The sequence below is a fragment of the Phoenix dactylifera genome, chromosome 1, assembly GCF_051530095.1.
Source record: "Phoenix dactylifera cultivar Ajwa chromosome 1, Ajwa_hap1_PhDact_Kaust_v1.1, whole genome shotgun sequence".
NCBI lineage: Eukaryota > Viridiplantae > Streptophyta > Magnoliopsida > Arecales > Arecaceae > Phoenix > Phoenix dactylifera.
Genome location: NC_143190.1, coordinates 37,833,634 through 37,854,285, shown reverse-complemented (window position 1 = coordinate 37,854,285; position 20,652 = coordinate 37,833,634). Strand labels below are relative to the sequence as shown.

At 39.1% G+C, this 20,652-nt stretch overlaps 1 protein-coding gene, 1 long non-coding RNA gene and 1 other non-coding gene across 7 annotated transcripts; 1 reads left to right on the top strand and 2 right to left on the bottom strand.

Annotated features, from left to right (window-relative positions):
• Nucleotides 1-498: 498 nt before the first annotated feature.
• LOC113463428 (small nucleolar RNA snoR114) lies at nt 499-586 on the bottom strand. Its single transcript, XR_003387620.1, has one exon. It is a non-coding gene; the product is annotated as a small nucleolar RNA snoR114 (small nucleolar RNA).
• An 8,264-nt stretch (nt 587-8,850) lies between these two features.
• Nucleotides 8,851-12,858, top strand: LOC148714380 (uncharacterized). 5 transcript variants are annotated; one of them, XR_016413279.1, is made up of 3 exons: nt 9,389-9,803; nt 10,722-11,216; nt 11,821-12,858. It is a non-coding gene; the product is annotated as an uncharacterized LOC148714380 (long non-coding RNA). The 5 variants fall into 5 exon arrangements; XR_016413278.1 differs by lacking the exon at nt 9,389-9,803 and adding exons at nt 9,810-10,096; nt 10,262-10,289 and having other exon boundaries at nt 10,722-12,858; XR_016413277.1 differs by lacking the exon at nt 9,389-9,803 and adding exons at nt 9,810-10,102; nt 10,262-10,289 and having other exon boundaries at nt 10,722-12,858.
• A 5,095-nt stretch (nt 12,859-17,953) lies between these two features.
• On the bottom strand, nt 17,954-19,994 carry LOC103717697 (peroxidase 1-like). The gene is made up of 4 exons (XM_088724160.1): nt 19,489-19,994; nt 19,207-19,395; nt 18,957-19,122; nt 17,954-18,604 (listed from the first exon to the last, which is right to left on the bottom strand). The coding sequence occupies exons 1-4, from the start codon at nt 19,705-19,707 to the stop codon at nt 18,195-18,197; spliced, it is 984 nt and encodes a 327-aa protein (XP_088580286.1). The 5' UTR covers nt 19,708-19,994; the 3' UTR covers nt 17,954-18,194.
• Nucleotides 19,995-20,652: the final 658 nt, after the last annotated feature.

The following is a 20,652-nucleotide window of genomic DNA, read 5'->3' as shown; positions in this document are numbered from 1 at the left end:
GGAATGGCATCTCTTATACGAGGCGGGTGCTTGGCGCAGATAAGTTACACCTCGAGGGGGACTTATCGATAGTGATCGATTGGATATGGAGAGTGGATCGATATGGAGATGACCCCCCATTGATGCGTGAGACTTGCAGATTGGTCAGATAGATGGTATCATTTCAGGCAGTGCATGTGTATTGGGAGGCGAACAGAGTAGCAGACTGGGTTATCTCCTACGTTGCTCGGCACTCTGGAGAGTTTATCTGGACTTGTGCTATTGAGCTTTCTTCTTCATTGTATCATTTTATTTTCTTTGACTTAGCAGGCTGTACCCATGTAGGAGCTATATAAAATGCCCTTTTTTACCAAAAAAATAAAAAATAAAAAATTGGCCATGTTATTTGTCATTAAGACCGCATCTAATTAACATGGAAACAATTCTTAAAGTTGTCCTAAAAAAATTGTGGCTTTCCTTGTTGAGACCAAAGAACCATTCTATGGTCATTATCTGAAAGAGCTCAGGAACGCCGGTACCGTCAGATAATAATCTGACAGTCGTGATGTGCCCTGCATCACAAGATGCGTTATTGTCCTCATCGCTCATTAATACCACCATTATTTTTCAGGGGTTGAGAGATTTTTTTTTAGGGGAAGCTCAAACTCTCGACCTCAGGATTACTCAGAGCGGTATGAGAACTATGCACTAGCCAGGTGCGCCACAACCATGTGTTGTTAAAAATAATCTAGCCTTTCAACTAATAAGATGAATCAAGCTACAATCTAATACTGTTAACTCAAAAAGCATTAGGAAAAATATCAATAATGTATATCAGGCTTACCATCTCCTCACACGTGTGACCTGGATCACATATGTGAAGGGACCACAATGATTGGAACCAATCAAGTTAAACAAATACATGGAAGATATCTCCAGCAAATCTAATCTTCGGACACCATGCTAAGTAACCAATTAATACATAATGGGCTTAACAAATGCGATAGTTATATGATGCAAATATTCACAATATTTTGTTGATACTGCGGTGTGGGATCTAATTTGTTCAACCATCCTAGAACTTCCTTTGTTGATGCAACGATACTTGATAAAATTGCCAAGTCCTTTGCACTTAGACCTTTGGCAGCAAAGGATGCTTCCAGCTGAGTGATCTCTGCATAAGGAGATGGTAAATTAGCCAAAGCCTCAGAGGCCATTGACACAATCCCATCCCGCCTCCCTGTGGAGACCTCCCAAATGTAGTTGCCCCCGTCCGAGCCCCTTTCTCGACTGAACCGGCGGCCTGAACCAGAGCAAACTATTTTCGTTAATATAACTAGCCCTAGGTCATGGAAACAAGTAATTTGAGAACAAAAGAACAGCTTCAGATATGTACCGAGGAGACAGCATCCCTAGCTGCGAGAGCTACAATATCAGCACATGAGACAACCCCTGGACATGCTTTCTCTAATGCTTCCTTTGCTGCATCAATGACATAAAATCCATGAGGCTTTGGTTCAACAATGCATTCTTCTATGCCGAATTAGGCCTTGTTTGGGGGAGCTGTTGGCAGTAGAGCTGTTGGAAGTAGAGCTGTTATAAAAAACTGTTTGTTGTTTGGTAACTATATTTTTAAAGTGCTGTGGCACTTTAACATATGTTTGGTAAATAAATTGAAAAAGTACTTTTATATGACAAAATTACCATAAAGGACATTGCATAGTATTATACAATAGAGCATAATAAAATATAACATATATTAATACATAATATACGATATAGTATAACATTACTGTAATATAAAATATTATTATTATAATATCGTAATATGACATTGCATAGCATAGCATAATGGTAATAATTATTAGAGTAAATTAATTTTCTATAATATAACATAATATTAAATTATTTAACATAACATATTAATGTATTATGATATAATGTAATATATATTATATTTATAGTATAATACAATAATAAAGGTATAAAATATTATAATTATTAGTATTAATTAATTTCTCATAATATAACATAATATTAAATTATTTAAAATAACATATTAATGTATTATGATATAAGGTAATATAATATAATATGCATAGTATAATACAATAATAAAGATATAAAATAATATATTATTAGTATAAATTAATTTCTCATAATATAACATAATATTAAATTATTTAACATTACATATTAATGTATTACGATATAATGTAATATATATTATATTTATAGTATAATACAATAATAAAGGTATAAAATATTATAATTATAAGTATTAATTAATTTCCTATAATATAACATAATATTAAATTATTTAAAATAACATATTAATGTATTATGATATAATGTAATATAATATAATATGTATAGTATACTAAAATAATAAAGGTATAAAATAATATAATTATTATTATAAATTAATTTCTCATAATATAATATAATATTAAATTATTTAACATAACATATTAATGTATTATGATATAATGTAATATAATAATATATTTATAGTATAATACAACTATAAATGACCATTTATCTGTTTAATAGATCATCTCTTTACTTAACTATTTGCAATGGCGACAAATTCACTGTACCTATCAATATGATAAGGATCAGATTATTTGCCACTCACTCATTTTTTTTATTTATACGTTCATTCGTATATATATTTATTTATGCATTTATTTATTTATTTATTATTTTATTTATTGAAATGTATTTATTTGTTATCTTATTTATTTAGTCATTCATTCATTCATTTATATAAATATTTATTTATTTATTTATTCTTTTATTTTATTTTATTTTATATTATTTTATTTTATTTTTTTTTCTTTTTTTCTTCTCTTCTTCTTCTCCTTCCTTCCTCTCCCCTCTTCTCCTCCCGTGCGGCCGGCAGCGCCGGAACGGGGCCAGGCAGCGGCGGCCACGGGAGGGGGCCGGGTCGTGGCCGGCGGCGCCTGCGACAGTCTCGGCGGCCGCGGCTGCCCCCCTGGGAAGGGTTCTCCTCCCGCGTGGCCGGAGGGGGTGCGGCACTACAACGGTGGGGGAGAGGGAGGGGGTACGGCACTGTGGCGGCGGGGGAGAAGGAGGGGGTGCGGCGGCGAGGGAGAGGGAGACACTGCAGCGGCAAGTGGGTTGGAAGAGGAACAGGCAGTGAGATGAGGTTTTGGGGAGGATTTTTTTTTTAAAATGGAGATATTTTGGTCAAAAATAGAGCTTCCCGACAAAGCTCAAAATAACATTTTCGGAAAGTTCCAAAATAGAGCTTCTGCCAAAAAACTATTTTCAGTTTTCCGAAAAAGCTGAAACAGCTTTTCAAAAATTTTGTCAAACACCATTTTTTATCTAAAAGTAATTTTGGAGGACTAGAAAGTATTTTTTGACCCTCCAAAAGCTCCCCAAACAATGCCTTAGTCTTAGTGGAGTTCAGTAGTACCGAGCCATCGCAGCCTTGTGGCAAATAAAAATGCTTGCAAATATTATCTCCTATAGGCCAGTGCAAACGTTTAGTCAAGAACGAAAGCATAGTAATGTTTGAGAAACGAATGAAAGCATATATATTAAAATCTCATTACCCTAACAAAGCAATCATGGAAATGTTGCCTTAATAGTGGGCCGGAGACTGTTGGGTCCTGAGAAAAGTAGCTGGCCACGGTCTTACGAACTATAGCCTCAGCACCTGGGCATGAGTTTTTGTGGAAACCAACCTTCAAGGCTTGGGCATTGGCTGAGTCAAGGAGGAAGAGCACAAGGGCTAACCGGAACAAAAACCTTAAGAAAAGCCTCATGGCCATCTTTCACAGTGGTGGCAAAAGCTTTTAGAACACTGGAATGTATGCTGTGGCTTGAAGCCAGCGAACCACCTATTTATAAGTCTCGGCAGGCTCGTGGTCTTCTTTTTATTTGTTTAGTGCACAATTTTTCATGCGGATTGCTATGAACTAGAAATCTATATGACACATCACTGGTCAAGGGTTTCCAGCAATTAGGGCCCACCTAAACGAATGAAGTACATGAGAGGGTGGGGCTGTGGGTCAAAAAGCCCTTGTGGTGGTGCATTATGTTATGACAAGGCGCGTGGCTGCCACACGAACTGGTTTTGACTGTGGGCGATGCGTGTGGTTGGCGGCGCGAATGGCCGATTTTATGATGGCCAGAAGGTCGGGTGGCGTCCCCCCTCACCTCTTTTTAATATTAGTTTAGTGTTTTAGCGCGTGGCGAGCACGTGGATTGGGACTTTTGCATGACATGGCGTGCGATGACCGTGGTCTGCATCATGTTGGTCTGAACGTTTTCATCGAAGTGGACTTCAAGTTCAAAGAAAAGAGAATAAGCCAATTTTTCCAGCTCCCTCCAAAGTGCCTGGATGAGCTGTACTCCTAAAATGTCCGTCCATTATATTAAAGAAAAGGTGAGGGACCGTCGAATGATTTAGAAAGTTAAAGCAACAATAATATTATAATCTATCTGTTGGCGAGCTTGATGGATTTAATCACAAAAAATTAATTTGTTAGATTAATTATCTGCTTCGAGCTTGTCAAATATACCATAATGTGATCTATATTTTTTTTGTCACTTAATATCTATTTTGCTATTTCTATGAAATTTTCATAACTCGACTAAAAATTTCCTAAGATTTATAAATTGGAACGTTCATTTAAGCATAGTCCCATCTGACCTAATTCGGCTCTTCTTCTTTCTACAGGCCAAAAGGTAGGATCTAGATTGCATTTAGAGAGGTGGTTATGAAATGCAAGCTAGATGGGCCAACAGGCTCGGTTCCTAGAAGATTTACAGAAATATCTAAGCAAACCCGCAAAAAATTTCAGTAAATAGACTCTAATCTTAGCTTCAGACTTGTTATATAGTTTTTTTATTTTTTAATAATAACTTAGCTGCTAAGTAGACTGCTGATGGTATATTGAGTAGGGTTGCATATGGAACGTGCATTTCTAGTCCCGACATAGCCTGGTTTTTGTCCGGATTCCATTCAAACTTAGAACTTTGGTAGCAGGCTTTGTAGATTAATCCTGAGGTCTGGTTCAAAGACAGTCTGATATGGAGCTGCATAGGACGATGGGTAACACTTTTACAATTGGCTGTCAAACGTGTCAAACAAGCAAGCTGACATCTTTATACGCTTTGCACAAATCTAGATCCAACTTAACGTACTAGGAAATTGTTTTAACTAGGTTAAGTTAACCATTCTAATTTCAAAATTTGATCAAGAAAATAGATCGAGTTAAATTGGTCCATATCTAAACCTTACTCTGCATTTTCAAACTTGAGCCAAGGTCGTCTTTAGAGTTACCATAAATTTCAAGGTAAAGAATCTCTGGATATCAATAAACATTTGTTAGTTTTTATTAAATTTTTATATGCATACCAAAATAATAATCTGCATTATTAGAAGGGGCCATTCCTCACCCTCAATCTATCCAACCCATCCTACTAGGCAAGGCTAAGGCAGCCAAATTCCGAGCTGATGAGATCCAGGGGGAGCTGTAGGCAGCCAGACAGTAAGTTGTCGAGGCTGAAGAGAGAACTTTCAGAGTAGTGGAAGGGTAACCCTAATAAGTCCTCAATAGAAGTGTGTTTTGAGTGTGATTTGGGAGTGGGGGGACAAATCTTGGAGTGTAATTTATTAGCAACCCTAACAAGGGCCACGAAAAGCTCATTGGATCAATTTTCCTGGCTTTTATGCCCCATAGAACTGTCCACTTGGGCACAAAAATCGGCAATGGCCTAAGACTAGGGTGCAAATGGGTTGGGTTGAACTGGATCATGAGTGACTCCAACTCAATCTGGTTTCTTATTCGGATCCTAATTTTGGATCCAGATTGAATACAATAGAAGATCGGGTTAGGTCGGTTCGGGTCCACAACTATAATTTTTGGCCCAACGAGTAATTCAGGTTGCAAATTCAGATCCAGTTTGGGTCTGAGTTGGATCTGGTTCGGGTCCAGATCTTGGCAAAAAATTTCATATTATATATAACAATAACAACTATTATTGTAACGATAACAAATATTATTCCAAAATCAAAGAATAGCACTTTTATTGTACCCACCCTCCGTAAACTGTGGGGACAGGCCAATATGTGAGGTTTCATCATAGCGAATATATGAATGATGGTAAGGAATGCTTTGTGTTGCTTGCTAAATAATGATTACCCTAGTGCTCAAGTTTATGTTCAAACACAGTCAAAGAACTGGGAAAATATTACCCAACAGCTTGTTAGCCCTTCTCGCTTGCAATGTAAGTGGTTTTCCTGTCCCCTTGGTGTCTTGAAACTAAATTTTGATGGAGCCGTAAGAGGTTTGACAGCAGCAGCAAGATTTATTCTATGAGATCATACAAGCTAGCTAATGTGGGTGGCTGGATGGCCCCTCCCTCAATATTTTGTTCCGTATGCAGAGTTACTGGGATTGTGACGAGGTTTTAAATGTCCTATAATGAAGTTCTAGGCTTCGCAAATTTGGGTCGAGGGGGATTCAATGGCTATTATCTCTATGTTTAATGAACCGAACTATATACATGGTGCTTGGCTTCTCCTCGGGTGCAGGATATTTTATGTTGGACGTACTCTTGTTTTGCAATTCAAGCCTCTCACATCTCTAGGATAGGGAATCAAGCGGCGTATTGGGCTGCCACATATGCCTTAAAAGCTGGTTTACAGAGACCTTTAATATCTGATGTTTTTGTTGATGTTTGGTAATGCTATGAATGTTACTGTTTTTCTGTTATGTTCAGGTGTTTAGTCATCAGCAGCTCTATTAACTATTTTTATAATAATGCATTCCTTTCTGTTTCTATAAATAATTTTATGCATTCGGGTCAGGTCGGGGTGGGTTGTAGGATTGAAAATCTAAAATTATCTAAATTTTAAATGAGTCGGGTCGGGTCTGAATTTAATAAACCCAGATCCGACTTGAAAATAAAATGTGTCCAATTTTAGAACCCGACCCGGCCCCGTGGGTTCTCCAAAATTGATCGGGTCGGGTCACAGGTCAACCCGATTCATTTGCAGCCTTACCCAAGGTATGTAGCGACGTATTTCAGGCTTTCTGGCTGGATCCAACTAAACTAGTTCAAGCCGAAGGGAGTAAAACTCTACTAAAATTTAACTTAAAGAAACAGATCAGATGCCCCTAGATTGAGGTTAAATGAAATAAAAAAGTAGGGCCAGGGTAACGTCAAAGATTTGTTCATCGTATCTAGTTAGACCTCACAAATAATCTGTCATGATTGAGTTAGCTAGGGGTGTTCGCCTGCACCACAAAGCTATCATGCAAACAACTCTGTCTTCCGTCTGAAAAACCAGATGTTCATTTAATGTGTTGATTAACTGATCCATATGAAAACTAGGGCCTAATGTTTCATTTTGAGTCGTAAAAGAATAAGAGCATGCGTACAAAAATTTTCAAGGTGACCTTTCTAGGCCAAACATCGAATGTGTTAATCCATGTTGCTAACATTGATAAATTTTGTTATTGTGCTCTAATTTTGCTCACGCACCAACTCTGAAATTATGTTAATAAAATTTAGGTCAATCATTTGTTATCTGTCTTGTGGCCAATGCTTTTGTTCAGCATCTTGTTTACTTGTTCTTCATTATAAAATGAAAATTTGTACAACTTTTTAAAGTAGTTTTTGTTAAGAAATTTAAAGTAACTCATATATTTACAAGTTTTTGTGAAATTTTTGTAGCTAGGATGAGAGGAAACTTGGCAGAAAGTGGGGAAGGATTATCATACAAGAAAGAGTTGTCGTTTGATATATATATCCATTAGAAGGATAAGCTGTCTTTTTGTTTTTTTGAAAAAATATATTTGCCAACAACTGTTCTTTCGGCACCTTGGCTGTCTCCGTAGGAGAGATCTGGCGTTCAATTTGGACGTTGGCAAATAACTACCATACTGGCTATTATAAAACTTTTAAAGGTAAAAAAAAAACTCCTTTTATTTTAGCACAGTGGTTACGTGTCTTTGAAGGCTAGTGGTAGGTGGTAGGTAGACAAGGAAAGGTCATAGAATTGAGGGGTAATTAATCACCGGTACATTTATTGACCAGTCTCTAACATTTAATCCTTGTTGACTGGTTGTTTAACAATTAGTCCAGTCATATTTCAATACTTTATTATGAGACGAGAACGCCCCCAAGGATATTTTAATTCTTATTGCTTTATCTCCCATCCCACCGGAGAAGAGAAAGAAAAAAGGAGGTCGAGCCCGCCACGGCCGATGCCGGCCATAGCCCGACCCCTCCCGAGCCTCCTACCGCGGCCGCGCCGCCGGAAACACCCCATCCCAGCCCCCTCCTGCAGCCGCGCCGCCGAGAATGCCCCCGCCCCCGCCCCACGGTGGGGAGGCGCCGAAGAAGAGGAAGAAGGGCGGTCGTGGCGTCCTGCGGCCGTCGCTGGCCACGACCCGCCCTCCTCCCGCGTCCGCCGCGGCCCGGCCCCTTATCGGTGCCGACGGCCTCGCAGGAGGAGAAGAATTCTCCTCCATCTTGGGGTCAGCCGCCGCCTCCGGCGGTGGCAGTGGAGCTTGAGTGAGGGAGCGGAGGTGGAGGGGTGCGCGGAAGCCAGCGTCTATAGCGGCGGGGAGCCGCTGCTTGGGAGCGAGAGGGAGATCGACAGAGACGACGATGGCGGGGATAGCGCGGGCGAGGCAGAAGTAGAATTGGTGGTACATGAACTAGGAGAAGTGGGAGATGCAGAAGCCTCCGCCTTGGAATTGGAGGAGTATGGGCTGCTTTCCTCCACCCGTCGCCACCGTGCTCTGGTGGCAGCTCGGGGAGGTAGAGGCGGAGGGAGGGGTCGCCAGGGAGGTCGAGGAGGGTGATGCCATCATGGGGGGTGTCATGGGAGGGGACGGGTTCCATGAGGAAAAAAAGGAAAGAAAAAAAGGAGAAGAAAAAGGAAAAAAAGAAGAGAAAAAAAAGAAAAAGGAAAAAAAACACTACCAAAAAACAAGCGTATAGTGACGGAAAACTAGTGACGGCCCGTTATCAGTCACTATTTGTGACGGATTAGTGACAGACAGAAATTTGGTCACCGTGGTGTGAACTTAGTGACAGATTAGTGACAGACCGGTCACAAAATACACGGATAGCGTGGGCGCTAAAACTTAGTGACCACCATAGTGACGGGATATCTGTCACAAAACTGGTAACCGAAATTGCAACGAGACAGTGACAAATTCAGCCGTCACAAAAAATTGTAACCTAAATGTTTATAAATTTTTAAAAGATTATTTTTGGCAGTAACGGATTATTGACAGAAATTTCAGTCACCAAATTTTATTTGTAATTCCAAAAATATAAAAAATATTATTTTTGAGTAATTATAATAAAAAAAAGTAAAAAGAGGGAAACCTAAAATGAAACTAAGTGTCACCCCCCCGCCCAAATCACCCTCCCCTGCCCAAATAACCCTCCTCTCCCCCCTCCCTAAACCCTAAACCCTGTAGTCGGCCCCCCACCCCCCATCCCTAACCGCTGCGGCCGCCGCCCCCCCCCCCCCCCCCCCCCCCCCCCCGGCGATCCCTAACCCCTCCTCCTCCCTAACCCAAATCCAACAAACCCCTAACCGGAAGACCGTCCACGCGCCGCTCTACCTTCCGACCTTCTCTCTCTCTCACTGGGAGCCATGGCGACATTCTCATGGGCGTCCTTCCGGTTCCGCACCGGCTAATGAAACTCCTTTATAAGAGCCCGGAGATTAAGGTTGTGGCGATGGATTGGATTCTGAGGCACCATGGTGTTGGGCTTGGATCGATTCTATTGCTTCTCTTCTCTAAATGCTCTTCGCGGTTAGTTTTTTTCGAAGCTTTCTATCTATATATCTTCTATCGAAATTCATTCAAGAAACTTCAATTTTCAGATAGAAGGAAACGATTAGCAAAAAGAGTTGATCTTGTTCTGAAAATATTGTTATATTTTTTATAACATAAATAAATGTCCTTTTAATATTTTGCATTATTCTCTTATCGACTTTGATTGCTGGCTATCATCAGAAAAAAAGAAAAAAAATATTGATTAATGATTGCTGGCTCTACCAGTTGCTTGCGCTGTCTGGATTTTGCTATAGCAGTTCTCATTTGATGTAATTGTAATATTTTGTGCCATTTTAATATCTAGATTCCCTTTCTACTTAAAATCTCTTTTGATATTTTGATGTAATATTTTGTGCCAGTTCTTATTCTGTTCATTCTTTTGATACTATACGTGAAATTTGGCGATTGCCTTCTTTTGTGGCACGCTGGTCCAGAATCAATAGCTCACCAAATTTGTTAAAGGTATGAGATGGTCTGTTATGGCATAAATAATAAAATAGTAAACTAGACTAGAATTTTCCATGTTCTTCTTGAAGTTCTTTTTTTTCCTGGTACTGATGTTCTTCTAGGAGTTTGATGAGAATTTCTTTCACAACCTCTTTTTACATTGTGGAGGCATATATGATTTTGGTTATTTTGGACAGAGATTCTGTTTCTGCATATGTAGGCTGTGTTAAGATGATCTTTCTCATCAAGTTTCTTTAGATGAATTGGTCCTTTTTGTTTTCTTTCATTTGCCGTTTAATTGAGTGAATTTCTGCGCTTCTCTACCTGTGGTACTACTCTATGATTGTTTATTATTTGAGTCTGCATGAATATAACTTTTGGAATTCTAGCTCCATGTATTGACCTTCATGTTGTTATGATTGACTGATTTCCATCTAATGCATACAGGAACAGCTGGAGATTTAATGTAGTTTCTTCTCCAAGAACTGGTGCAAATAATGTTGGCTCTAAATATCAGGATTACTTGAAATTATTTGAGGTTCCTTTCACTCTGGAGGGTTATAGTCGTTTTTTTTGTGGTTTCTAGTTTGAACATCAAGATTATGGGGGCCATCTGTTGTGTGGCTGCTCCAAGGAAGAAACCTTTGTTTTCTTGTTACAAGATGAGCGGCAGTCATTCTGCTTATAAGAATGCTGGATGCTCCTCTAGATGGAGCTTTCTACGTGGCAACCGAACTCATACAATGGATGTTTTCGACAACCATTCTGAGTTTTCTCATCACAACAGTGGGAATATTGACTCAGAATTTAAGCATCGCATAGAAACAGATCATGAAGGTCTTCTAGCTGGGAAGACACCGGTAGCAGCTTCTCAGGCACTCAGACAACTGAAGTCTTCTGATTAATTGAGCATTGGTTGTAGCTCCAAAGTGGCTGCTGAAGGTAAAATATTTGGATTGTGTTCTATATTTAGGGAAAACATTCTTGTGCTGAGAAGCTTTTATCTATAGAATTTTCTAATAGTTACATAATGTTTTACAATATGAAGAAATGCTGTTATATATAAAATTTTTACTCCAATTTAACAAAATAACAGAGCGGCCCTTACCTTTAACTCATGAAAGAATTTACAAATCAGTAAATTCTAGAACTTAGAAGTGATTTTCACTGACGCAAGCTGTGGCATATAGTATGGATTTCTTCTAATCCATACAGCTCATGTCTAGAAAGAGACTGCACGAGTTCCACTTATAAATGTCAAATTATTTCCAGTCAGTTGTTCAGGCTCGTCAAACTATGACATGATCCTCTTTATATGGTAAATACTATCATAATCTATCGTACCTAGGAAATTTTGAAGAGCATAGCTGGATAACTAATCATGTTTAATACTCTTCTTAACTTGTTTCTGTAGAATAATAAAGTTTCTGCTGCAATTTTAGTGGATAAATGTTTCATGTTAATGCAATCAATGCTGCATAGAGGGTATAATTTTTCATGCATTCTTTGCATAATTCCTCATCTAATATTCTTATTCTTGTAACAGATGGATCCATCAGAAGAAATTTACCCTTCAATGTGAGCTGGAATAAAATGGAGACATTTATTAGATATTCCTATTCATTCTTTGCTGTTAATTTTCATGATTGATGCTCAATTAAGTTTGCTTTGATTTTAACATTGCATTCTTTTAACCTAGCATAGGAAAGAGACTCCAGTAGATCACAAGTAATTGCACCATGTATTGAGCCATCAATTTCTCCATCTACATCGGCTTCTAAAGCAGGCCCATCATCTTTGAAGACAAGCCAAACATCAAGTATGATATCAAGACTACTCTCTGATAACAGAGTTCCACCTGTCAAATCTTTAAATGAGGACAGCTCTCTTGAAGGAAGGCAGTCTTTTGTTCTTCCGGGCACTGACTTATCCAATGATGGATCCCAGATTCCCAGGTTGGGTCTTTTGATGTTTGGCCTTCAGTTGATATCTCTGAATTGATGTCCTCTTCCCAAGGAGAGACATGGTCATTTGGAAGCGGACACTCAAGTTACTGCACCAACAAAACTTGCAAATTCAAGCACTCAGCTTTCATCAACTTTCCTTTATTCTGATTCACAAATGTGCAGAGTATGCTCAAAGGTATTGAATGATAGATCTTTGTGGAGTAGCCAGAAACTAGTTCTGAACAAAGAGATATCTGTAGTGGCTATTCTGGTCTGTGGGCATGTCTTCCATGCAAACTGTTTGGAAATTATGACGCATGCGACTGAAGTTTGACCCATCTTGTCCAGTCTGCATGAATGGTGAGAAATTTGTATTGAAACTAGTGGAGAGAACTAATTGGAAGGTAAGAAGCAGGATCTCGAGGAGCCAAGTTGCCAGTATTGATGTTGATTGTGATTCTAGTTCTGCTGATTATGCTTCATTATGATTGCTTTTGTCTTAGATGATAGGTCTTTGTATTTCTAGGAGAAATGAAATCTCTGTTGATCTCTATGACATACTTTTGGATTTTGATTTTGATGGATTTAGAACATGTTGATGCCTATTTTGAATGACATGTTAAATGACTTTTGCATAATGTTGAATGCCTTTGCTATTAATGATATTATTATTATTATTATTATGAGCCAATCAATGTACCAAATGTACCAAGTTATTGGAATGTAATCAGTGACCAAATTTGGTTACTGAATTGTTTATCAAGTATTGTGACGAGCAGCCAGAAACTTAGTGACAAGATTTTGGTTACTAAAAATTGATTTTGCTCAGTGAGTTGACAAATTGGTGACGGTAACCTTGTCACTAGGTCAGTGACGGGATTAATGACAAATTTAGTAACAAAAGTTGTGACCATGTTTGTGACGACTAAATTTGTCACTGAAGGTTGTGACAAATCAGTGACCAAATTTGTGACCGAATTCTGTGACAAAATTAGTGACCAAGTTACCTCGTCACTACCTTAGTGACTGGTTAGTGACGGAAAATACATAATTTTTTAAATTTTTAATGTTTGGATTTGTAACGGCTTAGTGACGGCGGTTCTGTTACGGAGTTTAGTGACGGGAATCGCCGCCGTCACTAAAAATTTAGTGACGCGTGTTTTTGTAATCAATTCAGTGACGGGAGCTTCGGTCACAAATTCCGTATTAGTAACCGGAAACACGATATAGTGACGGGATTGCCCGTCACTATACGCGTGTTTTCTCGTAGTGAAAGAAAAAGGAAAAAGAGAAGAGAAGGAAAGAAAAAGAAGAAAAAAAAAGAAGACAAAGGAAAGAAAAAGGAAGAAAAGGAAAGAAAAGGAAAAAAAAAGAAAGAAAAAGAAAAAAAGAAAAGAAAAAAAAGGAGAAGAAAAAGGAAATAAAAAGAAGAGAAAGAAAGAAAAAGAAGATAAAGAAGAAAAAGAAAAAAGAAAAGAAAAAAAAAAGAAAAAGGAAAATAATGAGTGAGTGGCAGTTAGGTTAGTAAGCTTGGTACACAGGTAATATAGTATGGTACACATTTAAGTAAGCTTGGTACATAATTAATCAATGTTTTAATACTTAATCTAGTCAGGCACAGTTTTTTGTTCTGTGCACACAGTTTACCATTCCCTGCACATAGATATAGTTTCTGTGCACATAGTTAAGTTAAGCTATCTGATTTTGGTGGAATGTTTTGAATCAGTTACAATGGCATGGTAGATATTTATTATAGGTTGTTCTTGTGAGCCAAGACTTATCCTAGCATGGCGCATAGTCGATTAAGCTTGAAACACACTTAATTAACCAATGCATACACTTAATTAACATCGAAACACAGTTTTCTGTTCTGTGCACACAGTTTATCGTTTCTTGCACATAGGTATGGTTTCTCTGCATACAGTTAAGTTAAGCAATCTAATTTTTGTAAAATGTTTCGAATCAATTATAATGACGTCGTAGACACTTAACATAGGTTGTTCTTGTGAGCCAAGTCTTACCTTAGCATAGCGCATAGTCGATTAAACTTGAAACACACTTAATTAACGATGGCACATACTTAATTAACCCTGAAATACAGTTTTCTGTTCTGTACATACAGTCTACTATTTCCTGCACATAGGTATCGTTTCTTTCCTTCTCTTCGTTTTCTTTTTTTTTATTCTTTTTATTTTCTTTTCTTCCTTTTTTTTCTTGATATTGATAGATACAGTGGAAGAAAAGACAAAAAAAAAAGAAGAAAAAGAAAAAAAGAAAAGAAAAAAAAGAAGAAAAAGGAAAGAAAAAGAAGAGAAGGAAAGAAAAAGAAGAGAAGGAAAGAAAAAGAAGAAAAAAAAAGAAGAAAAAGGAAAGAAAAAGAAAGAAAAGGAAAGAAAAAGAAGAGAAGGAAAGAAAAAAAAGAAAAGAAAAAAAAGAAGAAAAAGGAAAAAAAAGAAGACAATTAAGTATTCCCTGTACACAATTAAGTCTTTCCTGCACACAGACTTAATTGTGTCCAGAGAATACTTAACTGCGAACAGATAGCACTTAACTGTGTGCATCACACTGTTAAGTATTCTCTGTACACAATTAAATCTTCTCTGCACACAGTTAAATGTTCTCTGCATCACACAGTTAAGTGTATGCAGAGAAGACTTAATTGTGTACAGAGAATATTTAACTGTGTGCATCATACAGTTAGGTGTTCTCTATACACAATTAAATCTTTTCTACACATATTTAAATCTTCTCTGAATACAGTTAAATGTTCTCTGTATCACACAATTAAGTGTGTGCAGAGAAGACTTAATTATATATAGAAAATATTTAACTGTATGCATCACACAGTTAGGTATTTTCTATACACAATTAAATCTTTTTTGCACATACTTAAATTTTCTCTGCACACGGTTAAGTATTCTATATATCACACAGTTAAGTTAAATATTCTCTGTACATAATTAAGTTTTCTCTCCACACACACTTAAATCTTCTATGCATACAGTTAACTGTTCTATGTATCACATAGTTAAGTATTCTTTTTCTTTCCTTTTTCTTCTTTTTTTTTTCCTTTTCTTCTTTTTCTTTCCTTTTTTTCTTTCCTTCTCTTCTTTTTCTTTCTTTTTCTTTTTCTTTCCTTTTTCTTCTTTTTTTTTTCTTTTTTTTCCTTTTCTTCTTTTTTTTCCTTTTTTTTCTTTTTCTTTCCTTCTCTTCTTTTTTTTTCTTTTTCTTTTTCTTTTTCTTTCCTTCTCTGCACACAGTTAAGTATTCTCTGCATCACACAATTAAGTATGTGCAGAGAAGATTTAATTATATACAGAGAATACTTAACTGAGTGCATCATACAATTAAGTGTTCTCTGTACACAATTAAATATTCTCTACACACACTTAAATCTTCTTTTTTTCTTTTTCTTCTTTTTTTTTATTTTTTTTAATTTTTTTTATTTTTTTTCTATTTTCTCCTCTTGTGATGCCGGTGGCGCCAAAAGGGAGCCATGCCATGGCGGCAGCGGGAGGGGGCCCGGCCGCGGCCACTTTATTTATTTATTTATTATTTTATTGCAATATATTATATTTATTTATTTATTTATTCGTTCATTCACATATATATGTATTTATTTATTTATGAATTTATTTATTTATTTATTTATTTTCTTTTCTTTCTTTTTTTATTTTTTTATTTTCTTCTTTTTCTTTCCTTTTCTTTTTTCCTTTTCTTCTTTTTTATTCTTTTCTTCTATATTCTCCTCCCGTGAGGCCGGTGGCGCTAGAAGGGGGCCAGGCCATGGCGGCCGCGGGAGGGGGTCCAGCCGCGGTAGCTTTATTTATTTATAATTATTTTATTTTATTAAATATATTATTTATTTATTTATTCGTTCATTCATATATATATATTGATGCATTTATTTATTTATTTTTCTTTTCTTTCTTTTTTCTTTTCTTTTTTTTCTTCTTTTCTTTTTTCCTTTTCTTTTCTTCTTTTTCTTTCATTTTCTTCTTTTTTTCTTTTTCTTTTTTTTTCTTCGCTTTTTCCCTTCTTCTTCTTTCTTCTTTCTTTTCCTCCCGCGAGCCAGCGGCGTCGGAAGGGGGTCGGGCCGCGGCGGCCGCAGGAGGGGGCCGCGAGAGGGGGCCCGGGAGGGGGCGGGGCCGCCAGCGGTGGCAGCCGCGGCTGGCCAGCGGAGAATATCTCTCCTCCCGCGAGGTCGGCGGCTCCGAAAAGGGGCCGGGCCGTGGCGGACACGGGAGGAGGGCGGGCTGCGCCGACGACTGCCGCAGGAGGGGGCTCGTGAGTGGGCAGGGGCGGGGGCAATCCTGGTGGCGCGGCTGCGGGAGAGGGCGTCGGAGGGGGCAGGGCCGCGGGAGGGGGCTCGTGAGGGGGCAGGGGCGGGGGCAATCCTGGTGGCGCGGCTGCGGGAGAGGGCTCCGGAGGGGGCAGGGCCGCGGGAGGGGGCTCGAGAGGGGGCGGGGCCGCGGGAGGGGGCTCGGGAGGAGGCGAGCCGGGGCTGGCGGCGGCCGCAAGAGGGAGCTCGGGCGGGGGCGGGCCATGGTCAGCGGCGGAGCCTTTTTCTTCTTCTCCTTCTGGGAATGGGAGATAAGGAGGGTAGGGGCATTTTCAGCCTTTAAAAAAAATAAAATGGGCTCAAGGATTGGGAATTAAACTTGGTAAAGATATTGGATAGAAGATTTTAAGACTGGTCAACCGGAACTTTTTGTTATAGCACGGTCCTTTGGAGGGTGGGGAATTAATTACCCCTAGAATTAAAGTATAGCTGCTCTCATGTAAGTGTTCCTGTCTTTCAGAAGTCTTACAACTCTCTGCTCTCATGCAAGTGTTCACGTCTTCAAAATTCTGACAAACTCTCCTTATCTTCTTTTCTTTTTTTTTTTTTTTTTTTTTGCTTAAACTCTCCTTATCTTCGGATGCAGTATCTTTTTTTTTTCTTTTTTTTGTGAAAATGATAATTCATATAGCTCTAGATTGAGTACAACCAGCCAAATCCAAAGAAAGAATAGAGTACAAAAAGGTGGGAATGTCAGCTACAAATGTCCAAAGAAACTCCCCAGAGTGCCGGACGACGTAGGAGGTGACCCAATCAACTGCTCTGTTAGCCTCCCGTACACATGTGCTGCCTGAAAATCATCCATCTCCTGAACATATCTCCGAGTCTCTAGGATGAGCGGGTGACCGTCACCGTACCTATCCGCACCCCAGATCCAGTCAATCACCGCAGAAGAGTCCCCCTCGAGATGCACCCGCACGGCACCGAGGACCCTCCTTACGTAGGATAAGCCCTCTCAAGTAGCCCGCAGCTCTGCCTCAACAACGGTGACCCCTGGCATGCGACGGCCCCCAATGGCTATCAACCTGCCCAGAGAGTCTGTGATCATAAAACCCACACCTCCAGAACCACCGTCCATTGATCTGCCCAGGGAGTCCCCGATGCAGTATCTTTGGTATGTTAACAAACCCCAGAAGTTGGCTGCTTCAGTGCTGACGACTGCATGCTTTTATACCAACTTCAAATAATACAATGCAAAGAAAATATTAAAGTGGTTTCTTTCTTTCTTTTCTCCATATGTTGGAGCTGTTAGGACTCTCCGTTAGAACAAAGTAGATGGATGGCAACTTGAGAGTCAGAACTTGGAAGGCGGCAGGAGATTTTTGATTAAAGACTATCCTTTGGTTGCAGCAATTATAATACAATCCAGTAATGGGAAAAGGCGAGATAAATTAGTGTAAATCTTAATAATATAGAATTATGCATGCAAAGCAACTTCACTACATTCCATTACTGCTCAAGTAAATGGATACACATACAGTGGGAACAAACTGTCACACAGAGCAGAGAATCAGAGAAACTCTGCCTTATTGCCACCAATTCCTTTCAACAACCTAACGATCCAAGAATTCGTAACCTTATTAAAAATAGACTTCACGGCAAAAGTTTCTGACATCTTCTATCACACCTGGTCTAGTTAACAAAAGCACATTTCTTCCTTATCTCACCTTTGCCGTGCGTGAGGACTTCGATCCTTCCCATTTTAACCATGGACTCCGCAAAGTCTTTGAAGAACTCCTCTGGCCACGCCATGGCCTGGCGCTCGACGTATGCTTTAGTCTCAGGATCATGAAGGAGTTGATCATCAGATGTGAAGAGCCCTCTCCCTCTGGACACACCTTTGTAGTAGGCCAAGTCAAAGTTTCTGGAGCTCCCAGGATCCATTTCCACCCGGGTCGTGTTGTCATTGGGCTTACATTCGCACATCAACTGGGGTACGTAGGTCGGATCCAACGCCGGGTCCAAGCCGAAGCCACGTCCGGTGAAGTTGTAGAGGCGCTCCGTGAAGGATGAACAAAGTGACAGCCCAATGGTATGCGCACCTGAATGCAATGAAGAAACCAAAAGTTGGCTTGGCTATCAACCAGTGTAGACGCCTGAGTTTTCCATGATCTCTGAACTTTATCAAATGCAAAATTTATAATCTAAGACTAGTATATGTAAGGTTAAGGCCTTAAGGGTCGGTAATACAAGAGACTTGGGTTTGATTGCACCCTCGCTCCAGTGTTTGTCTGTGTTTTCATCCATTCTAGTTCTTTGAAAAGAAAAAGAGTCGCATAAAAGGTTTAGTTTAGATCAGCAGGTTGGATTTTTTTTTTTTTTTTTTTTTTGAGAAATTGTGTATGAATAATTAGTTATAATCAACTTGAGATGCAGCTCCACGGTCAATTTTACCTGTTAGAACTGCAAGGTCCTTGGCAGTTAAACCTTTTTGGATAAAGATGTTTTTCAGAACAGTGATGTTTGAGGTCGGTGGTTGCAGGTTTGCTTGGGTATCTGAGGCTTCTGATCTGCGTCCATCCCTTCGGCCAGTCTCTATTGCATAGTATGGTCCATAGGTCTGGAAAAGAAGAAGATCACTGAGAGTCGAACGAGTGTCTTAGATACAGTTAAACTATTCTTGTCATAAGAACATAACTCTTACCAATTTCACCGAATCCCGAGCAATCATAGCCAAGATGTCTGCACAGGAGACGATTCCGGGACAAGCCATCTCCAATTTAGCCTTAATATCATCGATCGCATCGAAACCTCGAAGGCTTTGATTTGGAGGTGCATCTTTCTCAGCAGGGTTGTTATTTGTAGAATTCAGTAGAAGGGAGGCATCACATCCCTTCATAGAGAAGAAATGTTGTGAGAACAGATTTATCCAAAATTCGTGGATCATAAAACACCGTGCATGTCGTATGAGATTTAAGTTACTTACATTGACGAAACAATCATGGTATTGCATCCGTAGGAACGGTCCGGTAAGGAATGGAGCATTTGCTATGATCTTAGTCATTTCTTGGAAAACTATAAATTCTGCATGGGGGCATGAGTTTTTATAGAACCCATACTCCAATTGTGCTTCTGTTGAGCCTATGAGAACGAGTGCGAGGGCCAAAGGAACCAAGGTTCCAAAGAGAGCTCTGTAAGACACCATTTTTGCAGACCAAGCTATGGAAGAATCCCCTGCGGCTGAATGAAACTGGACACGGTATCAATTTATAGTCGATCAGTGGCGAGCATTGGATCTCCTTCAAAAACTAATTAAGTGGTATCAGGATTTTATAAGCAAGTGGGGATGAGCTGGAAATGGCGTGTGTTTAGGCAGAAGGGTTGACCAGGCAATGTTGCAAGTATTTGACATGGCATGTGTTCAGGCAGAAGGATTGACCAGGCAATGATATGGAAGGAGCAGCTCATCCAAGTATTGATCTATATGTGATTATTGAATTTGTGAGAAGAGTGACTTTATTTAAGATCAACAACTGCAAGTCCAGCTGTGGAGGAAAGATGCAGAATTATTGTTAATGTAAACAAATGGTCTTCAAAGTATCTTAATATTCACCCAACGGCCGATGCTAATACCAATAATAAGAAATTACTATCTCTCCTATTTATTTTGTGGAGGTTGGTAACAGAAAATAATCCTAACATGTGCTTGAAGAAAGCGTCCTATCAACTCTACATCCCAAACTATTCTGTAGTGAGATGAAGACTCCTTCCTACATCTGTGTTCTTGTAGTGGAAGTCATTTTGACAAGTTCGCATTTACTTGACCATTCAAGTCCCTCAAGGCAAGTTCTTGAAGGATGAGTTCTACAATGATCTTCTGTGCAAGCCGATGGTAATTTTGAGATCCGTGCAAGCAGATGAATAAGAGAGTTCGGAGTTTTTTGAGATCCATGCAAGGTACGATCCAACGATCGACCTTCTAAATTCACAAACTCGTGTCTTCAGTTATTTTTTTGTAAGAGTTGTAGGTTAGTCCTTTTCTAATCCTCATAATTTAGATCCTTACATATCGCCGATATCTATGGGTTCAGTCAGCATCATACCGCCGATGAAGCAATCCAATATGTACATAATTATTATTTAATTAAAC